This window comes from Schistocerca gregaria, chromosome 2, assembly GCF_023897955.1.
Source record: "Schistocerca gregaria isolate iqSchGreg1 chromosome 2, iqSchGreg1.2, whole genome shotgun sequence".
Taxonomy (NCBI): domain Eukaryota; kingdom Metazoa; phylum Arthropoda; class Insecta; order Orthoptera; family Acrididae; genus Schistocerca; species Schistocerca gregaria.
The window spans coordinates 1051774811-1051797741 of record NC_064921.1 but is presented as its reverse complement, the minus strand read 5'-3'; the positions used below and the strand labels follow the sequence as shown (position 1 = coordinate 1051797741).

The 22931-nt window shown below is 44.3% G+C and overlaps 1 protein-coding gene across 2 annotated transcripts in view; it reads left to right on the top strand.

Moving 5' to 3' along the window:
* LOC126335576 (ATP-binding cassette sub-family C member 4-like) overlaps positions 1 to 22931 on the top strand; it is a 276697-nt gene that overhangs the window by 55425 nt on the left and 198341 nt on the right. Inside the window, exon 1 of one of the 2 annotated variants that reach the window (XM_049999006.1) lies at positions 730 to 932. The exons of the other annotated variant lie outside the window; for it this stretch is intronic. Within the exon in view, the coding sequence (XP_049854963.1) occupies positions 853 to 932 (80 nt within the window). The 5' untranslated portion in view covers positions 730 to 852. Of the gene's footprint in view, positions 1 to 729; positions 933 to 22931 lie in introns of those variants that run through there. 2 annotated transcript variants of the gene reach the window in all.

Below are 22931 nucleotides of genomic sequence, written 5' to 3'. Positions count from 1 at the left end.
TATAAAGTTAAACATATATTTTTACCTTTCTTATAATAGAGTGTACTAATATTTCATATGTTCCGATCAGCCATGTTTCAGAGCGATCGAAGAACCAACTGTTGCGACCAGACGACTGTAGTTTCGTCTGGTCAAAACATTAAAGAGTATTTCGCACATAACAGAATTAAATGCCTCGCTTTGATACCTCGAACCGTTCACGTAGCAACAGGGGTGCAAGACGTAGCTGATACAACCTGTGTACGTAGCAACTATGGCCCACGCAACAGACAGTATCATGTAGGTAACGACGCTGCAGACTTCCTAACGAGGTCTAAACGAACATTAAAAACAGGCTAAACTATCCTTCTATTGTTGCACAACTTCGTCTTTGGTTATTGCATAACATTAAGCCACATTGCTCTCATCACGATTAATATGTACGGGCACGTCTAAACTTCGTTGGTTATTGCATAACATTAAGCCACATTGCTCTAATTACGATTAATATGTACGGGCATGTGTAAAGTTAGAAACTCACACAGGCGCGCTTGCTACACTGTACGAAACAAGTGTAGTAGTATTATAAATCGGGACGTGAATCGCGTGTAACCTTTCATGGGAAGAACTGGCCGTGCTACTCTTACGACAGTTGCAAAATTTTCGCTACCGCAAGTCATTCAGGACCGCAGAAGGTCAGCACCGCGTATCGGCGGCAGATTAAGCGCCGTCCTTGTTGGCCAGATATGAGGAGGTGGGAGGCAGAGGGGAAAGCTGAGCCAGCATCTGCTGCTGCCGCCGCCCCGCCGGCCAGTCCAGTCCAGTCGAGGCTTCCAGCCAGTCAGCTCTGGACAGCGGTCAGGCGGCGCCGGCATGGACGCGTCCACGCGCAAGGCCAACCCCAACCCCAACCCGAGGGTCGCCGCCAACCCACTCTCCGTGCTCACCTTTTGGTAAGCCTCCCACCAGCCGCCTCCGCTCATCTAACAATAGTGCAGCTGCGGTGGTAAGTAACTGAATACTCGGGCGCTGGATTAAGCCACTTTCCGTGGTTTCTTGACGTGTGCACGTGCGTTTCGAATTTGCACTCGTCGTCAGGTGCACCAGACCTGCTATACGTCATGTATATTTGTGTAAATGATCCGGTGTTCCCTTTCCACTGTGCCAGTGTTGGTAATCACAGTTCTTATAATACCGGGTGATTCAAAAAGAAAGAAATATTTCAGTTGTTTATTACAGACAAACTATAAAACACAGAAACACATTGCACATCTCACTGGATAGAGGAAGGTCGAAAGTTTCGACAGTTGCGCTGTTGTTTATTTGTAGCAACATCGTAACTACACCACAAGAGAAATCACTTTGGTTGTCAGAATTTGCGCGTTGTTAACCCATTGTTCAAGTGTAACGTGCATTCCGTTGTCGATTCAGCAAGAAGCCACCTCTGGAGAAGCAGAATTATGAAAGACATACAAAAGTCTGGAGAATTTGTTGCATATGGTTGACCACGCAAGTCTGATGAAAATGTCGAGCGTATCGGATATGCGTCCACGCGGAGTCCTCGGTGGTCTACGAGACGGGCAGGTTAGGAACTCGGACTTTCTCAAACGGCGGTGTCGGTGTATTCTGAAACGACGCCTGCATATGAAGTCCCGAAAGTTGCAGCTACTGCAGCAACTGGTCCCAGCGACCATAATAGAAGCTATGGTTTTGCATTTAAGTTGCCCACGATATGACAAAGGACCCTTTTTCCGTTCGGCTCGTCTTTTCATACAAAGCGACATTTCATCTACCGATTAAAGAATCTATAAGTAAGAATTTGGGCGTCACAAAATCCTTGTGTCATCACGGACATGAAAAAGACTCACCCAAACTGAATTTGTTTAGTGCCCGTTAGGTTCACAAGGTTAATGGACCCGTCATTTTTTACAGAGGAACCCGTGACAGGAATGTCATACCTGGACATGCTGCACAATTGGTTGTTTCCGCAACTTCGCGAAATTTCCAATGATTTCATTTTTATGCCTGACGGCGCCCAGCCACACTTTCACCCCGAAGAGCGGCGTTCTTATCACCACCATCCCACAACGTCGAACTGGAAGAGGTGGACGACATCTTGTTCATTGCTTTTGGCCTCATACCATGCACTTTTTTCTACGAGGTTATATAAAAAATAGCGTCTTCGTCCCTACTATGGCAGCTACTTTCAAAAGTTAACGATTCGATAAACAGAGACCCGGTGATTCGTGTGTGGAATGAAATAGACAACCGTTTCGATGTTTCAGGAGCAACGCATGGCGCTCATGTTGAGTGTATAGTATAGTGTCTGTGTGAACATAAAACTTAGATTCTTCTTCTATCCAGTAACATGCGCAGTGTGTTTCTGTCTTTCATAGTTTGTCCGTAATAAACAACTGAAATCTGTTCTTTCTTTTTAAATCAGCATGTCCATTTGATGGAAGTATTAAACGTATACGGCAAGCATTTGTTCGTTGCAGCGCTTGAAAAGATCAGTGCGAAATGCGTTGCAGAAAGGGAGCAAGAATCATTTCGTTGTTTGCGAGAAACTTTAGAGTGTTTGCATACACAGATAAAAAACTGAGCTGCATAAAGTTTATTTGTATTCTACCCTCTCATTGAAGACTGAAGACTAAATATATATGTATCAAAGAGTAGAAAATGTGGTCACAGATGCATGGAAGATGTCCAATATGCTGACCCGATAAAATAGCAACGCCGAACTGCCAATCGAAGGTAATGTTCATAGCAGTTCGACGACTCATTAGTTCACACGTACACGCAAATCCCTTTCAGTTTCTTAATTAACGGATTTCATAGGACACGCGACGAGCACTTAATTTTGTCTAAGTAAGTGTGTACGTTACTTCATATTTTACGAAAAAAGAGACATCAGAAGAAAAACTGGTTAGAAAGGAGAGGGATGGGAAAGCGAATTTCCCCATCTTATACAATCGCTATGATCACACTCTCTCTTCCTCTGTACAGTTCAAAAGCGCGATTATATCCCGTTATGTCTGCTTTATTGACTGCATTACAATCATAACCCCTACATAAGGAATTCCTACATAGATAACACATAAATCTGTGTCTAATATTCTTTGGTTCACGTAGCTCCTTCTTGTCGATGTACTTTCTTTCCGATGAGGCGTCAGAGTTCATCCTTCTCTCCTTTATATGTTGATAGCGTGTAGTTCTTTACATCGAACTACATTTGAATCTTCCTTAGATAAATCAGATTTCACGATAATCGAATAAATTTTGTGTGTTTTGGTAGACCGGATAAATGGAAGCGATTGTCATGGCAGATCGCTCTGCAAACACACTATAATTCGAAGTTAGCAACTGTCACTCGGTAATGCGTACTAACGGCACCTGTGCAATGTCCTCAATAAGTTGAGCAATGTCAGTCGTACTCAAAACAGTGTGCTGTGTAGTTGCGAGTGAATTATGGCGGAGTTAAGTGAATTAGAACGTGGATAAATTGTTGGTGAACGTTTGTTTGGTGTGTGCTTCCGTAACCGAGGAAACGGAAGCGTTGATATTTGAAGAGGCGCCGTATCGAATATTTATATCGCATGCAGGAAGGTGGGAAAGCATCATCCGTAAAGTCGGAACGCTGCGAAAAGTGTGTGTTGAGTGATCGTAACAGTCGATCGTTGAAAAGGATTATGACGAATAATAAGAGGACGACGGCTGCAAAAGTCACTTCAGAGCTGAATGCTGCACTCGCGAACGCTTTCAGTGCCAAAATAACGCGAACGGAACCACAGATTCAGGGAACTGCAGGACGAGCTAAAATTCCAGAAGCACTAATCAGTGATGTAAGTACCCGTAACAGGAAAACGTGGTACCGAAGACATAAAACCCAGACGGTGGAGCAACAGAAGGGAGTCGTTTGGTCGGATGAGCCTTCTTGCACACTGTTTCCAACTTCTAGCCGAATTTACGTACCGAGAGTGAAACACGGTGCGGGTCGGGTGGTGATTCGGGCGGCCACGCCGTGGTACTCAGTGAGCTCCGTTGGAGCTCTGCAAGGTCGACTTACCGCCAGGGAGTATGTGACTGTTTTGGGTGATCGGCTCCATCTCACGATATAATGTTTGCTCCCCAATGGTTACGCTGTGTTCCAAGACGGCAGGGCCCCTCTTCACACATCTCGCACCTTTCGAGACTGGTTTGGTGAGCACACTGACGAACTGTCGCATGTCTCTCGGTCACCAGTCATCCGTTCTCAATGTTTTAAGCCTTTGTGGCCTACTTTGGAGAGAGCAATGCGTGATCGCTACGTATTTCCATCATAGTTACCTGAACTGTCCACCATTTTGCAGCAAGAATGGTGTAAGATTCCCTTGAAAACTATACAGGTCCTGTAACTAAGCTTGAAGAAATGTATTCCTTATATTCAGTCATTCATGTCACCTGGCATAATCTAGTGTTGTAACTATAATACAACCACATCTGATAATGATATACTGTGCGACGGTGATAACACAATGTTATGTAAAATCGTACAGAAGTACTACAGATAAACTGAAACAGCAAGCTTTTCAGCGCAGAGCATAATGACATGCACATCATATCATCTTGATGATTCAGAGGGATCAAGGCAACCTTTCGTCCTATAATCTCCGGGAAATATGGATAGATTGATATTAGTATAAAAGACCAGTTCGATGAGTAGTAAGTTTAACAAAAGTATCATCCGTTTACAGCATTATTTCAGTAACGTCCTATATCACTGTAAGATGTAGCCGTAACGCCATTTATAATTATAAGACGCAGGCATCCTCCTTAAAAGCAAAAGAAATTCGTGTTACAAAAACTTAACAAGAACACGATGTGGTGAATGTTATTCGTTTTAAACTATTAGAAAGAGTCACAATAGACGCAGGTTGCTTCGACGTACACTGTAGACTTATGTCCTCAACAATATTTATGCTTGGTGAGTTGTATCTTGTCACCACCTGTACCGACACGAGGCTCTGACTCTGAGTACTATGGGACTTAACATGTATGGTCATCAGTCCCCTAGAACTTAGAACTACTTAAACCTAACTAACCTAAGGACATCACACAACACCCAGCCGTCACGAGACAGAGAAAATCCCTGACCCCGCCGGGAATCGAACCTGGCAACCCGGCCGACACCAGGCAGTGCCATATTTTGCTTATTGTTCTCACACTCAGAAAGATGTCTTTTAATCTGCAAGAAATGAGTGCGTCACTTCGTATTTAACTGAAACGAAGAAAACAGCATTGTTAGAGGCATCGTGCAGTTTTCAAGATGAATTTTCTTCTCAATGCGAAAAAATTACTCTTGTTCTTCCAAAGTATCCAGTACTGAGACCACTCCTGTACGTAAGAGACCTGTTCAGAAAGTAAGTGTACTGTAACCATAACGGTTTGCAGTTCTTTTGTTTTTCGAGTGTTGGCAACACTGAATGGTAGAGAAGAATTCCCTAACTGAAGCGAGCATTGCAGGAACACGGTAATACGAAAGCTGACGTTGTAGTATCCAGTTGCGTGAAAAATGTCGGTAAGAAATCCCGTCAAGTGTGAGCCTCCTATTCTGACGTACTTCCTACTCGCAGAAGGAACATCACCTACCGGAAATTTTTCGCGATTCAAAACGATTTACGGCGAAGTTGCTATGAATAGAACGAGTGTGTTTAGTGTTGTAAGGAGTTTAACAGAGTTTAACAAGACCCAGTGGAAGACCTTCCATTTTGTCTGATGAGTTGGTGCAAAAATCGAGGAAAGTGTTCCTCGAGACTGGTGACTGACAGCGGATGTTTCCACAACTCTCCAGAACTCTCTTATACGAGACACACACAAAGGCGGGCTACCGAACACTGTGCGTAAGATGGGCCTCAAAACAGCTGACAGAGCAGCACAGGGAAAGTCAGTAGAGCCTGCGAATTTATTGAGCGACTTCAACTGGGAAGTGAAGATTTCCTGCGTTCTGTTGGGTCTGGAGATGAAACTTGGGTGGCGCATTACACGCCAGAGGCAAAACGACAGCCGTCTCAGTGGCGTCACACCGATTCCCCATCCGTCAAAAAATTCAAAATCCCAATTTCGAGCAAAAAAATCATGGCTTTAGTGTTTTGGGACCAAAAAGGTATCATTTTGGTCGAATTTCTGCCTCAGGCGCAGACTTACCATATACAATCGCCCCTCCCAAAAAAGTAAAAAGAGCATTCAAAACAAAAGAAGCGCAATGCAGACGAGCGGGGTTTGCTTCTTGCACGACAAATCCCGTTCTCACACAGCCTTAGCCACCGAGGCGCGCGTGGACTCGTCAGGTTGGGATGTTTTGAACTCCTCCCTGCCCCTCCCCACATTTCCCTGACTTGGCGCCTTCAGATTACTATTTACCGCCGTTTCACCTGCCTGAAGGCACACATGAGTGGAATTAAATTTTCAACCGACGAGCAGATGCAGAAAGAGGTTCTGAAGTGGCGGAAGGAGCTAGTGGGAGAGATCTTCGAGAAGGGCATAAAGAAGCTCAACACATGCATTGAACGGGATGGCGACTATGTGTCAACATAGTCAACACGTTTATCAACAATAGCTTGTAATATGCATTCCTTCTAAAAAAAATATAAATATCTAGAACACTTACTTTCTGGAACATACCTCGTTAAATATTCTCCATCTTACACCACAAAGCAAAGTGCTCTTTGTTGATAATGATGCCAGAAAGAATAAACGAAAATATATTTAGAAATTTTATTAATTCGCTGTCTTAAATAGTCTATCGTTAAACAATGCAATTCGATTAAACTAGAAATTCTAAATAAGTAACTGGTCAGTGTACGGTATGAGAAACTCATAATATTTTTAAACGGACTGATACGGTCCACGTCATAGCTGTATATGTCACAAATATGGTCCAAGGAACATGCAAAAAACTAAAGTAAACTCTCTCGTTTCGCTGAATTTGTTCGTATTGCGCAAAGAATTGTGAACGGTTACGTTATCTGCTAGATAAAAATATATTTCACAATGTGTAAGTTGTTTGTCAACTTGATAATCGTAGCTTCTGTCGAATAGATTACATTCAAGTGCACTACAACGAAACTGATTTCGTTACACGTTATCTACGAGTGCGTAAATGGAGAGATAATCCGTAGTTAACGCATTTCAGCTGCAAGTCACGGCACTTAGCCACGATGTGTCGTAACGCGGAAAATATTCCTTGTAGATTATGTGATACAATGGCTAAGTCACTGTTACGATTGTGCTTCCCTCCTAAGCAGCTGTTACCAGTTTTACTGTCCCTTGCATAAGCGCACGTGGGTGTTTTATGCGGAACATTTGCTTCTTTGGCAGGTTCTATAAGTTAAACGAAAACTGTTTCTGAGGCACACATCAAAACTAACAATAGCTTTGGTGATATTCCAAGTGAAATGTATACCGCACTAGGAGTTCCCCGAAGTTTTGTCTTTATGTGTGGATGGTACTGTTCGTATGCGTATAGACTTTGGTCCCAGAAGTCATGGGTTAGCGATTTCCATATACACACCGGCGGTACTAACGTGTACACGAGGAATAAAAGGGCAGTGCATTGACGGAACTGTCATTTGCACTCAGGTGATTCATGTGAATAAACAGATTTTGAACGCGGAATGGTAGTTAGAGCTAGACACATAGGACTTCCCATTTGAAGTCGTTAGGGAATTTAGTATTCTGTGATCAACACTGTCAAGAGTGTGCCGAGAGTAATTTCAGGCATTATTTCTCACCACAGACGACGCAGTGGCCAACGGCCTTCTCATAACGACCGAGAGCAGCGGCATTTTGGTAGAGCTACCAGTGCTAACTGTCAAACAACACTGCGTGAAATAATCGCAGAAGTCAATACGGGACGTCCGATCAACGTATCGTTTATGGCAGTGCGGCGAAATTTTGCGTTAAGAGGCTGTGGAAGCAGACGACCGACACGAGCGCCATAGCTGACAGCTCGACGTCGCCCGAGCGCCATAGCTGACAGCTCGACGTCGCCTGCAGCGCCTCTTCTGAGTCCCCGAACGTATCAGTTGGACCCTGGAGACGACTGGAAAACCGTCGTCTCGTCAGATGAGTCCCGATTTCAGTGGTCGGAGCTGATGGTAGGGTTCTAGTGTAGCGCAGACCCCACGAAGCCACGGACCCAAGTTGTCAACAAGGCTCTGTGCAAGCTGGTGGCGACTCCACAAAGGCGTGGACTGTGCTTCCATGGAATGGACTGGGTCCCCTGGTCCAGCTGAAGCGACCATTGACTAGAAGTGGTTGTGTCTGGGCTCTTGCAGACAATTTACAGCCATTCATGGACTTGATGTTCCCAAACAACGATGGCATTTTTATGCATTGCAGTGCACCATATCACCTGTCCAAAATTGTTCGTTATTGGTTTGAAAACATTCTGGACACTTAGAGCGAATGATTTGTGCACCCCGATCGCCTTTCATGAAGCCCATATAATATTTATGGGACATAATCGAGAGATCAGTTCCTGCACGAAATCCTGTACCGGCAACACCTTCGTAATTACGGACGGTTTTAGAGGCAGCGTGGCTCAGTATTTCTGCAGGGGACTCGCAGCGACTTGTCGAGTCCATGCCATGCCGAGTTGCACTGCGTCGTGCAGTACGAGAGGTCCAACACGATGTTAAGAGGTATCCCACGACTTTTAGGTCAGAGCAGTCTTCTTGTCATCTGTGATTTTTTCCATTTGCCAAATATTTCGGATTATTTGCGTAATTCCTTTTAGTGAGTTTGAGCCTAAACTTTTCAAGAGTTCAGCTACAGTCTCGTCCTCCAATGATGCTTTGTTGTTTTTAATTTCTTGATATGTGAGTAAACTTCTTTTGTTGGTGGAGACGAACTTTCTGTTGTGACCTCTGGATTTATTTCGGGAATCTCTCTTTGGGTTCCAGACAACTTAAAAGCTGTGGAAAGTATGTAGCTAATTTTTGAAGTGGTCTTCAATTGAGTCCATGGTCATTGAAATATTTTCAATTATTTTGTCTTAAAATCTTGGATGTTTCATTGCGGACTTCGAGGAATTTCTGCTGTGTTTCTTCTGTTTGTTGCAATTATAACTCTGAAATGCCTTTTTTTTCTTTCTTGTTATGCGTTTTCACATTCTTGATTACATCAAGGGTGTTTTGGCTTTTTGTTAAGACGGATCAGCTCTTTCGCTGTTTTGACGATTTTAGATTGTAATTTCTCCCATCCTTTTGCAGATTGTTCTTCCCATTTTTCTGTTGTTTTAGAGTCTTTGATCTTGCATTGAGCAGATTTTGGGATCATTGGTGTTTCCCTGTTGAATCTTCTTTTGAGTGTAAATTTAATTTTGATTCTGGTGAAATAATTATCCGAATCTATGTTTGTACCGCTGCGTGCTTGTGCATACCACATGATCAGTCTAAAGGTATTCTAAATGCTGGTTGGGTGATAGCCACGCTTTTGTTCCTCTTTTTCCGAAGTAAGTTTTTTAAAATTGTTTTGTTGCCGTAACTCAATGTGTCGCGTGCCATTGTTATTGGTGAACTTGCGAGCAGTACAGTCTCGCACTGTCCTCTTGTATTTGCATTCCCTGCCAAATTGGGCATTAAAAGCAGCTAGCAGAATTTTCACATCATCTTTTGGAATGCTGGCATCTTTGTTCCAAGTTCTGTCAAGAACCTTTCTGTTTCTTGAGGTTCTCTTTGTTATTTGCGATTAGACATTTTTGTTCAGACTTACGTATGTACAGAAGTGTGCAACTGGTACACAATACCAATACATAGATATTTTCGTATGAAAACTACACACACACACACACACACACACACACACACACACACACACGCACACACACACACACACACACACACACACACACACGCACACACACACACACACACACACTCACACACACACACACACACACAAATACAATCATTCACAGAAGAAGTATTTGTTCTAACTATGGCTTAACTCTTTTTTTATACCACAAATTAGTTACATGGCTACAGATAAATCGTGTAACTGTTGATGTCCAATGACAGAGAATTTACCGTGAGAGTTGGCACAGTGGCAAAGTGACTGGGCCCATCTGGAGGAATGCGGTTAAATTAACACGGGTCATCTAGAGCAGTGACGAACTAAGTGAATCGTATCAGTGTTTATTTTACTTTTATTGGCGTCAAGTGTACATTCCACGGTTCCAGCACCTAATTTCGCGTTCCATGACTACGGAAAAAAAGCACGTACAAACTTGTAGAATAGTCAGTACCTGATAGCAAATGATAATAAAAGATCAACGTAAAATGGTGACAAATATAATTCTTAGTTGTTGATGAGTCTTCCGCGTTGTATGGCCGTGATACAAGGAAGTTTTGTGGTCCTGACATTTCGTCCAGAGCTGCGCTGAACCGCATCGCAGATGCTCCTGATTGCGCCCAGTCTTGCCGATTTGCTTGAAATTTTGCTTTACTAATGCAAGTCGTTTGAGAACTTTATTTCCCTACCTTGTTATTACTCCTTATTGATTTACTTATTAACCCCCCTGTCCCCACCAATCCCCACGCGGAAAAAAAATGCGAGTGAAAAAGCTGCAGAACGTATCTGGAAATCGAACACAGTTTCTTTTATTACCTAAAGCACCAACTCCTCTTTTGTTTTCAATGGAAGCTCCTGGCGCCTAAACAGAGTGGGGAGGGGTCGCAACCCGAGACGTGGCCAGTACCAAGCCAGGCACAAAACCGACACCGCAACGAGGAGGGAGCGCCAGTTCAGTGCGTAGTTTCTTGGAGGAGAAGTGTCCAACAGTCAGAGAACAATCGGTATTAAGAGTAGAGAACGCGTGGATCAACTTTTCTTTGCAGCAGCACCCGAACTCCGCGACAGGTTAAGAAAAACACTACAAGGGAAATTAAAGAGAAGTTGTCTATGCTTCGGACTGCGGACAACTGTATACTGTCGTCCCCGTTCACTAAGGAAGCGCCAAAAATCAAAGACATTTTTCTCGCCGTTAGCAAACAAGTAGGAAACTCCGCGTCCACAAATCCACTTGATGCAGTTCGTCTCCGTTTATGGGAAGTATCCCGAGTCCGGACAGAGAAGCAGGTGAGGAGTCGTACGGATAATAAAGGCGACAGCATCTATAGCACCGAGGACGAGATACCTATCGCTGATCCTCGCACCACGCGATGCGCGTCCACGTCAACAACATCACAGGCGACACACAACTGGGTGTCTGCAAGGTGAACCTTTGAAGACCAGACTGGCATACGTGCTTCCCAAAGACCGTAAGGTACCATGCAGACTCAACATCAGTGGCAAGATAAGGAGCACACACCGATCGCCATGCGGCACGCCAGTCGACATGGAAGCTTCCCCTCAACCACATTCGGTGTCCTATTCTGCTGCAGAAAGCCACAGAGCGCCTTTGTATACGTCAAGTTCGTTGTAAGCAGCGCAGTGCGGACATAGCTGGAAGTCAAAGAAGGTTGGTTGGTTAATTGATCTTGGGGTGAGCGGGATGGGGGGGGGGGGGGGGGGAGACCAAACAGCGAGGTCATCGGTGTCTTAGTGTCAGGGAAGGATGGGGAAGGAAGTCGGCCGTGCACTTTCAAAGCAACCGTCCCAGCATTTGCCTGAAGCAATTCATGGAAATCACAGAAAGCCTACATCAGGATGGCTGGACACGCGTGTGAACCGTCGTCCTCTCGAATGCAAATCCAGTGTGCTAACGACTGAGCCACCTGGCTCCGTGTAAAAAAAGGACGTTGGGACATCTGAAAGCGGGATAGGGACTGAGAGAGAGCGTGGTGCAAGGGTCCAGCAAAAGGCTGGTGAGGCGCGTGGGACAACGGCGCCACAGCACCGTTTGAGAGGTGTCGAAAAGGGCTATCGCCGTGTCAGTGACATGACAGAGACCTAAACCGCGCCTGTGCCGCAAAAGTGTGATGGTCTTTTACCTTGCCTTGAACAGCACGCCGTGCAAACGTATGAACCGCATGCCGCCAGCGGGCTGGGATTGTCTGAGCCACGTGCTGCACATCCAGGAGCCCAGCCGTGGCAGAGGCAGTGGGCGCCTTGTGCGCCGCACACCACCCGCGCACTCCAGTCCTGAGCAGCAGACAGTACGAGGTACGAAGCGCCATCCTCAGGCACCACTGCCCCAATAACCAAAGCGCTCAATTTGCGGACATTAAGGCAGCCACGACATGCTTCTCTGTAGATGGTCATCCATGCCAAGGAGTCCCTGACCTCAGCACCGCTGCTAACAACGAGGACTAGGCTGTCCGCATAAGCACAGTGGTTTTCCGCTCCGCAGCCAGATGCCTCGGTCGCTACGACAGCGGCACTTTCGTCGAACAAACTTTGCTTTATGAGTACATACATTCCTGAAAAATGAGAATATAACACATTGACGCAAGTGAATAAGACCTGTCGTACTTACACGGGGCACTCTGAGAGGGGAGTGGATGCGATTGTCAAATGCGCCACGCTGCGGACACTTCAGGAGCTGCGTGATCAGCCGTGGAATGTTGCATGCTGCTCAGCCGTTGTTCGCCGCCAGAGCCAGTGGCAGCCAGTTTGCCGTGGTGTACGGAGCTCCTCGTGTATCTCCAACATCGCCAGCATCCCGCGACGGCGTTTACGTGAGCCGTTTGTGCAGCTGTCGGAGTTTGAGCGAGCGCGTACAGTGGGCCTGCAGGAGGCCGGATGGACGTACCGCAAAATTGCGGAACACGTGGGGCGAGAGTTTTCCACAGTGCATCGATGTCGTCGCCAGTGTTCATCAGAAGGTGCACGTGCCCTTCGACCTGGGCCCGGACAGTAACGGCGCACAGATGCACGCCGAGACCGTCGCATCTTACAAAGTGCCGTACAGGACCGTACCGTCAATTCACAACAAATTAGGGACACTGTTGCTCCGGTGGTATCATCGAGAAACATTCGCAACCGTCTCCGTGAAGCACGGCTACTATCCCGCGAGCCGTTAGGGCGTCTTCCGCTCACGCCCCAACATAGCTTAGCCCGCCTCCAGTGGTGTCACTGTAGGCGTTTATGGAAGGGCGAATGGAGGCGTGTCGTCTTCAGTGATCAGAGTCGCTTCTGCCTCGGTGCCAATGACGGTCGACAGCACGTGTGGCGTCGTGCAGGGGAGCGCCAAAATCTGGGTTGTGTACGTCAGAGGCACCCAGGAGCAACACCCAGAATCATGGTGTGCGGAGCAATATCCTACACTGGCCGTTCTCCACTGGTGATTGTAGAGGGAACATTGAACAATGAACGGTACATTGAAACCATCATTCAGCCGGTTTTGCTATCGTTCATGCACCAACAAGGCGACATGCTTTCCCAACGGAGCACGCCCACATGTCTCCCGTTCTACTCGACGTGCTCTTCAAGGCGTGCGTCAACTACCCTGGCCAGCACGATCCCCAGATCTGTCCCCCATTGAACATGTTTGGGAGCGGATGAAACGTCGTCTTGCGCGGTCTGCACGACTGGCACGGAATCTGGCCCAGCCGAGGCACCAGGTGGACACTGGATGGCGCGCCACACTCGGCACTTCTACGGTCGTCTTCATGGGAGAATTGCAGCCTGCATTGCTGAAAAAGGAGGATATACACAACACTAGCGCCGACACTGCGCTTTACTCACGTAGGTATGGCTCTGTCTTTGTCATGGTGTGTTGTATACATCCACAAGAGTGTGTCAATCAAATTTCCTTATGCTGGGTCGACGAATTCATGGTGTTCTTTTTCCATTTTCCAGAAGTGTAACTGGCAATCGAAAAAGTTTTTTTCCTCGATTTCTACAAAAATATGTGTCTGCAGATCCCGTAGCATGTTGGTGGAAAATGCTCGGTCTTCAATTATCTACCGATGCTGTCAATTTTTAGTCGATTGTTCGCCGTGAACTTTAGGTGTGGTTTTTTCAAAAACGACGAAGGGGGGCGGGTTGAGCCAAAATATCTACGAATCTTTCATTTTAGTTTGCACACAAGCGGCTTGCCAAATGTCAGCCGAATCGCTGAGGCTTTCACCCTGTGAGCCAACCGACGACTCCCCAGTTTCGGTGCACGACCGTGGTTGTTAAGCGCTGGCCCGCGTCACGTCACGGAGGGAGCTTTACTGTAGCGACAGCTGGTCGGCAGTTGCGACTTTGACGGTCAATCGTTCATTGATGTACCCCAACAGGATGTTGTTGCTCGACGCCTGCTTTCTGTATCACTAAATCACACTAGCCAACAAGATTTCTTTTTTTTTCTGTCATTGGTATGAACGCAGTTATTCTTTACGTTTTCTGGTGTCCCGATAACAAATATGTTCCTGAAAATGCAAGATTAGCTCTCGTTTTGAAGTCACCATTATTGCCTATGTAAACATATGCATATTATCTTGGTATTATCGTTCGTAGGAAGGACACTGAAGGTGCAACTTTTGTGCCTGGAGTTTGTAGTTCTCTAAACGCTTCAACAGTTTTATCCGTGTCATTAACGAAGTTTTTCATTCTCAATTTTATATGAAGAGCAGGGAGGACTCTGTTCTTGGATTCGACAAGTGCTTTGTAGATAACATTGTAAGATCCTGGCTCAAGTGACTGACCCTTAAACCAATCTCTGTTTTTATAATGAAGCTCTTTGGCGTGGATATCCCGGAGGCACAGGAAGCAACAGAATTCGTTGTACCGCAGTCGTGTTGTAGCCCAAGTAATACGGCTACGACTTTCAGATCCCCGGAAATCTGCCATTTAAACGTGTTGTAGTTCAATCGCATTAACAATTGTTTTATGTTATAATATGTTTCTTTCATGTAAGGTGCTTATCCAATTGGAATCTATGGTAACGCGTTGTCATCGTGCAGCAGCACACACTTGAGACGTAATGTGGAGGAGTCGATGTACAACCTCCACTGATCACTTTTATAGTCAATGCCCATAGCTGCCTGTACACCACTGCAAAACACCAACTTCTTTTCACTTTCGAAAAATAGAAGGAATGGCACACGGCGCGGTCGCATTTAAAGTCTTACCAAGAAAATTCCACTGTTATAGTCTTAACGCCAACAGTTCAGTTTTACCTTTCGGCAATTTCAGATCTCTCACTAGCTCTCACAGTGTGTTATTTTGTGAATCTCAGTACACTCAACGTTACACACAAAATCAGGATCTTTCAAGCAACTGAGTTTTGAAGGTGATAGTGTAGTCCTAGTTTCACTAACGCCCTCATCACTCTCACAATCAGGTGGAACAGGAACAACCCTCACAATCAGGTGGAACGGGAACAGCCAGTCCGTCTCCGAGAGGCACTGGTCGCGAGGGATCACCAATTTAGTACTGGAGGGCAGCGTGGAGGGTAAAAATCGTAGAGGGAGACCGAGGAATGAATACATTGAGCAGATTCAGAAGGATGTAGGTTGCAGTAGGTACTGGGAGATGAAGGAGCTTGCACTGGATACAGTAGCATGGAGAAGTGCTTCAGACCTGTCTCTGGACTAAAGGCCACAACAACAACAACATGGATAAAGATTAAGAATGAAATGAGCACCGTTGGCCGGGAGGCCTCATTCGGGGAAGTTCGGCCGCCAAGTGCAAATCTTATTTCAGTCGACGCTATGTGCGACGACTTGCGCGGCGGTGATATCAGCGAATGAAATGATGACGAGGACAACACAACACCCAGTCCACGAGCGGAGAAAGTCTCCAACCTGGTCGGGAGTAGAACCCGGGCCCGCTGCACAAGAGGCAAGCATGTTATCACACAGCTAAGCAGGCGGACGGGACTGACAATGAATACTAATAAGATGTAACTGTAATTAAGTTGACACCCTTTTAACTTGCAAACGAGAGCTAATTCGAGTTTTTCATTGTCATTTTCGTTATCATCGTGGTCGACATATTAACAAACATCTATTTCATCCTAGTTACATTTGCGCTGTTGGCCGGTGTTATTATGTTGATGCGTAAGTTCGTAGCGTTTTTCCATAAGTTTGATAAACACAATAGACAGGAACGGTCTGTGTTTTTCACGAGCCAGTTCTTGGACGAGCAAGCACATATGATGATATTTGCGAATTTGTGTTACAGCGTGCGGTATGCATGCACTAGATTCTGAACCTTCCCCACTGCATGTAATATCACACGATGGTGGAATGATCAGTTCATCACATACAACAGTTGTCGAGTACAGTGACATGGATCATCGTGGATTACTGCCTTTAAACGATTTTAATGAAGCTCCGAAGGTCTTTCTGAATGTGGAGAGTCCCTAATGTCAAAACGATCCACCACAAAACGAGAAAATTATTTTATTGCCTTGCTCTGTCCAATGGCATTATCCCCACACACGAAGCAAATGTTTCCGGCCAACTCCGTTGCTGTCACCCCTCTATTGAACTCAAACAGACGTATATGTCGGAAATATTTCGATTTCTGCTGTTGGCACTCCCTTTTCTAGATTCACAGCTTCGCTCACTATCACCAAATGACAATACGTTAACTCAAATAGTAATAGTGAACTACAAATAAAAAATGACAATCGATGAAGAAGTCGATAGCAACCGGAATACCATCAAGCAAAACTAAAACGGTACGAACTTTTTCACCACCCCAATAGTAATCGCAATTAAGTGTTATAGGTTTCCTTCAACAATCGCAGATCAGCGGGCACTGCTGAGACGTACGTAAGCCAACAAGAAGCGCGACTGTGGCCGTTAATAGGCACGTAGGGAATAACAAAAGTTAAGAATGAAACTTTTGCTCTACATTACAGTGTACACTGTTTTGAAATTCCTACCACATTAAATCGATATTCCGGCCCGGGACTCGAACGTGGAACCTTGCCTTATGCTGACAGTGGTCTCATCGGCAGACCTCTGTACGTGCGAGTGTGTGTGTGTGTGTGTGTGTGTTTGTGTGTGTGTGTGTGTGTGTGTGTGTGTGTTTGGAGTTTACGGGCGTTCAACAATGAGTTTATCAGCGCCTTTACACATATTAAAAGAGGCGAATGAGGAGCAAATGCCTAAAAATGTTGTCACACAGTGTGGAGTAAACCTACAAAACGACACTCACTCCTATCTCAATAGCGGTCACGCACGCAATTACTCTCTCTCTTACAAGCCGTGAGACAACGGAGAAATGCTGAACCGTAAGTAAAACGAAAAAGGAGCTAAAATAACAGCACAGGGAAACTGGACTGGCTGACCACATACAAGAAAAGGGGGTGAGCCTGTATGTAAACTACCTTAAAGGTATTAAAACTGAAAGTAAAACAATAAATACGAGAGAAGAGTTACAACAGCAGCGTAGGGAAATGTGACTGACTGTCCACTTACAAAAAGACATGGTTGAGTTACCAAAGTGTCAATAGCGAAAACGCTTTTAAATTTCGTACGACTTTTTTTCAACGTGTAAAAACGTACGGTCCATATAAGTGTTTTGGGTAGAAAGATGAATAAAAACTGTGGAATTGCGTCGGGAAATGAGGTGGTGGCTTAGCACAGACAAGAAGTGTTGTGTACCGCTCGTCAATCATCTTTTCACGGTATCTAACAAGAGATGAGTTACGTACTATTATTCGCTTTCTTTTATAAGAGATTCGGATAATTGTATCAACTTTAGTGTGACTAATAAGTATTCTCTGCCGCCGGCCGGGGTGGCGAGCGGTTCTAGGCGCTTCAGTTTGGAACCGCGCGACAGCTACGGTCGCAGGCTCGAATCTTGCGTCGGGCATGGATGTGTGTGATGTGCTTAGGTTAGTTAGGTGTAAGTAGTTCTAAGTTCTAGGCAACTGATGACCTCAGAAGTTAAGTCCCATAGTTCTCAGAGCCATATGAACCAGTATTGTCTGCCACGCACTTTATCAGTGTAGATGTAGACAAACGACACATGCAAAAAACACCAAGTAACTACCACACTACGAAGTGGCGCATTGACCGCTTCAGACTTAATCTACAGGCGCCCGTAAACGATCAAATCATTTTATCAAACGTAACTATGCTTGCCCAATATTTGACAGTGTACGGTGCTGCTTGACGTGTTTGTCGAGCATAGATCGTGTTTGACGTGTTCGAAAGCAATTTTAGATGACGATAAGTTCTACAAGACGGCGGACGTTGTTTGTCGATGTGCCGCCACATATGTTTAGTGAGAAAGTACTTTATTACAATTTATCTCACTCTATCACGAGTTTTCACAACTACGAAAACTATATATATCACTGACAATTGTTAAAATGGTAGACGGATCAGATCTTTCCTTAGCCATATGTTACGCATGAACAGGTCATGACCAAAATCAATATTTGACGCATACAGTACTATACAAGGGGAGTGGAATGAAATAAAAGAAATCTAAGTTCTCCGGTTCTTCCACAGCCAATGTGGGCTATGTGTTGTCATGTTGTGGTACTTTAATCAACTGTCATTAGAGGACGAAGCGGAAGAGAATAAATTTTCGCGTACTTGTGTCTTCTTTTTCAATGTGACGGCGAAGTAACGCAGAAGAAGTTATTACACGTTTCACTGCCCTTCCGCAGAAAATTACTTAATCATCAAGTTCTGAGTGTAGCATTTCCATAAACGGGTTTTCAGTTGTATATTGCTCATTTTAAACCTCTCCCTGGAAAGCGCCTTCCTTTCTTTTTCTTTAAACACTGTCCCAGAGTATGTGTTAGAAATGTTTTATTCGCATTTGTAGCCATTCCCAATAGTGCCAAAATACAGGATACGTGAAAAGCGTCTGCCTCTAAAGTAAGGTTAAATCGAAAAGTTTTTTTTTTTTTTGGTACGCGTACGGGTTTGTTTGACACACGTGTGCCTTCATAAAAGCTAACTTGACAGGCAAGTTTGCTCTTTTAGGAGGACCTTAACAAGTTTTAAAGTTTGATTGCCCATTCGCAAGAAAGTTGTTGTAATCGTCAGGTTCTGAGAGTAATACTTCCTTTAGCAGATTTTCTTGGGTAAATCTCTCATTTGAAGTCATTCCCTGGACCAGATTCGTATTTCCTTCTTCTTCTTTAAACACAGTGCCAAAGGACTGTTTTGTCTCCATTTCTGGCCATTCTAACTACTGTCAAAATACACACGAACGCGAATAGCGTCTGCTTCGAAGTGAGGTTAAACTGACAAACATTGTTTGAAAGTGTACGGACTCGCTTGGCAAATCCGTGGTTAGATAAGAGGGATTTTTTCAAACCCGTTTCATCGTTTACGGGGTCCTTACAGCGAGAAGTCGCGACGCAAAGGCGTGTCAGACGATCTCGTTCTGAAGGCTGTTGCTCTAATCGGCAAATGCACCGTCGGCGGTTTCTCGCTGTCTCGTATTGCAGTTATCAGGCTGCAACTGATAAGCGCTTCCCGTAACGAAGCAGTAGCACAAACTCGGCAGCTCCATCGTCACTCCTGTCGTGCCTTTGATAAACCTTGTGGGTTGTTTCGTCATGTCATACACTATCAATGTTGCTGACTGTAACCTGTTTTGAAGCTGATGACGTAACAAAAGCATATATTAGAATGTTTCTTACGTTTAAGCACTAGGTTTCTCACGTGAAAATATTTATTATACATGTGTCTATTGTGTGAAAATAATTTTTATACTCTTTCATGTTTTATCGAACAGACTCATTTGCATCTGCATCTACATAGTTACTCAACAATTCGTAATTAATTGCCTGACAGAGGTTTCATCGAGCCACCGTCAAGCTTTTATCTCCCTTTCCACTCTCGAACAGCGCGCGGAAAAATATTTTATTATGATGATCTATCCTCCCAATGTAGGTGGGCGCCAACGAAATAGTCACACTCTGAGGAGAAAGTTGGTGACTGAAATTTTATGGAAAGGTCCTACAACAACGAAAAAATTCCCCTTTGTTTTGACGATTGCCAACCACAATTCACGTATCATATCCGTGGCACTCTTTCTCCTATTTCGCGATAATACAAAGTGAGCTGCCCTTCTTTGAGGTTTTTCGATGTCCTCCGTCAGTTCTACCTGATGCGGATCCTACACAGCAATACTCCAGAAGAGGGCGGACAAGCTGTTTGGCCACGATAACTTGACGATGTCGCTAGTGCCGCCAGAAGCGGAGAAAATCGGCACTACTTGAAAGATAATCATTTGTCTTCAAGCACTGCCATCATAAAGCTGCCTCTAGAAGCGAAGTATTACAAAAGGCTTGCGTCCACTAACAAATAACTTACGTAAGAATTTGCCAAGGTGTTCCAATCACAACAAAAACTTCCACAAGACGGACGAATGCGCTGCAGGCAACGTGATTGCACCTCACGAATAAAATTAAGTGAAATGAAAACGATTCACGTTCACACTTGGCGATAACCACTTTGCTAACAATGGTAGCTGTATGTAAGTGGTACAATAGAAGATGCCCGATTGGGCCGTTGTTCGGTTTCGTCACGTACTGGATTTGTCCTGTTTTCCCATTGCTGCCAACGTCAGTGCCCTAACGGTTTAGTCTCAAAATTGCGTGGTGAAGCTAAACGTTGCAGTTTCTGTTGGTAGCGCCGTGCACCAGTTACGTTTTTTTTAACGCTGCTGATGTGCTATTTCTTCACATCGGAAATCTTATTCCATACACCTCCTCCCCCCCCCCCCCTCCCAGTTCAATAAGATTTTTCTTTCGTGACACCAGTCAAAGAGAAAGGTCATAACCAATAGATTGTGGTCAGAGTCCACATCTGCCCCTGGAAACGTCTTACAATTTAAAACCTGGTTCCTAAATCTCTTTCTTACCATTATATAATCTATCTAAAATCTGCCAGTATCTCGAGACTTCTTCCATGTATACAACCTTCTTTTATGATTCTTGAACCAAGTGTTACCTACGATTAAGTTGTGCTCTGTGCAAAATTCTACCAGGCGGCTTCCTCTTTCATTTCTTAGCCCCAATCCATATTCACCTACTACGTTTCCTTCTCTCCCTTTTCCTACTACCGAATTCCAGTCACCCATGACTATTAAATTTTCGTCTCCCTTCACTATCTGAATAATTTCTTTTATCTCATCATACATTTCTTCAATTTCTTCGTCATCTGCAGAGCTAGTTGGCATATAAACCTGTACTACTGTAGTAGGCGTGGACTTCGTGTCTATCTTGGCCACAATAATGCGTTCACTATGCTGTTTGTAGTAGCTTACCCGCATTCCTATTTTCCTAATCATTATTAAACCTACTCCTGCATTACCCCTATTTGATTTAGTGTTTATAACCCTGTAGTCACCTGACCAAAAGTCTTGTTCCTCCTGCCACCGAACTTCACTAATTACCACTATATCTAACTTTAAACTATCCATTTCCCTTTTTAAATTTTCTAACCTACCTGCCCGATTAAGGGATCCGATATTCCACGCTCCGATCCGCAGAACGCCAGGTTTCATTCTCCTGATAACGACCACTACTAGTCATAAAATAATAAATAGGAAAATAAAGAAAACTTAGTTCGTACACCGTACACTGCTTTTCTCATAAAGTGGTAAATGGTAGAATACTACGAAAGATCACCAGCATACTGCTATTAACTCCAGATTTTTGAAGCTCAGCTCAAAACCCATGTTGTAATCGGGAATCATGACACTGTTTGAGCATTACGAATAGTCGGTGCTAAAGCGTGAAAACAGAGGTTAAGGATCTCTGTTTTTCGTGTTAATTTGTCCCTTTCCAATGGGCTACAAGCAGAGAATGGCATATTACGTAGACACGCACAGCAGATCAGCTACTGTCTGTTTTTTATTGTATACTATTAATGAAATGTTAAGTTTTTAATTTATTACTGGTATCACAATTTCCTTCCTCCTATACTATTTCTTAGAAATGGCAGAGAAATCTTTAATCTTTTAAGGCAGATGAAGATTTGTACTTAATTGCAAAACCATTTCGTGAAAATATTGGGACGTCCGGGCCACAATGCCGTACGCTTATTTTTTTCTTATGCCGCGTGTTTGTTGCTGGTTTCTGTCGCCATTGTTATTAAAATACCACTGATCGCTTTTCCCATTTTCTGTTATAACACAAAATTTCAAAGCAATGCATATTTTGCGTATGAAAATTACCCCTTTTAAAAACAGTGTTTATTTAGAAACGAAAAATTTCTGCTGCTGAGGAGAACTACTTCAATTTTTTATTCGGTTGTTAGTAAAAAATTTAAAAGACACCTGTCGTAACCGAGACCAAACAAATACCGAAAAATACCGGTTACTCAGAACTAAAATACTGGCGCGGCGCGGGGTCGGTCTGTTGGCCTACAGGCGATGACCGGGGGGCGCTAAGTGAGCGGTCAACCCATAGCCGATATTATCTCCCGAACATTGATGAAATTCGAATCAGTTTGTTTTCTTCCGTCAGGTCGACCGACGTTCTCGCACACGAAATATGGAGCGTGAGAAACTGATAAGTTTAATCCAAGAAAGAGTGAGTTTTGTTATGCTGAGGATGGAAATATCGTAGTCGAGATATAGTTCGGAATGTATGGACTGATATCGCAGGTTTATTGGAAAACTCAAATAGACAAAATCTTTATTGGAAATTTTAGGCATAGGCTGTAACCTCAGAAAATAATTTTTCGAGTGAAAAGTGTGGCATCTTATATGCTCGTAGCTACTGTACTGGATGTTTTTTGTGGCAGGCTGTCATTAGTTGTCTACAAATTGCTATTACTGCTTACTGGTGTTTTATGCCAGCAGGGTAGCGGTTCTGTTAATATGATGCGGTGTACGGTGTGTATTTCCACTTTTAAGTACTGTAGTTTATCAGAGTATCGTATGCTGCACTTTATGCTTGTCTTTCACTCGTGTGCTAAATGACAGTCATTGAAGATTAACTGACGTACTTCTGCACAACTGTAAACAAATATAGCGAAACAGAGTGTTTTATAACTTGCTTTTCAAGATCCCCAAGAATTATCTCAAGTAAGTAACGGAGCGTTACTCCT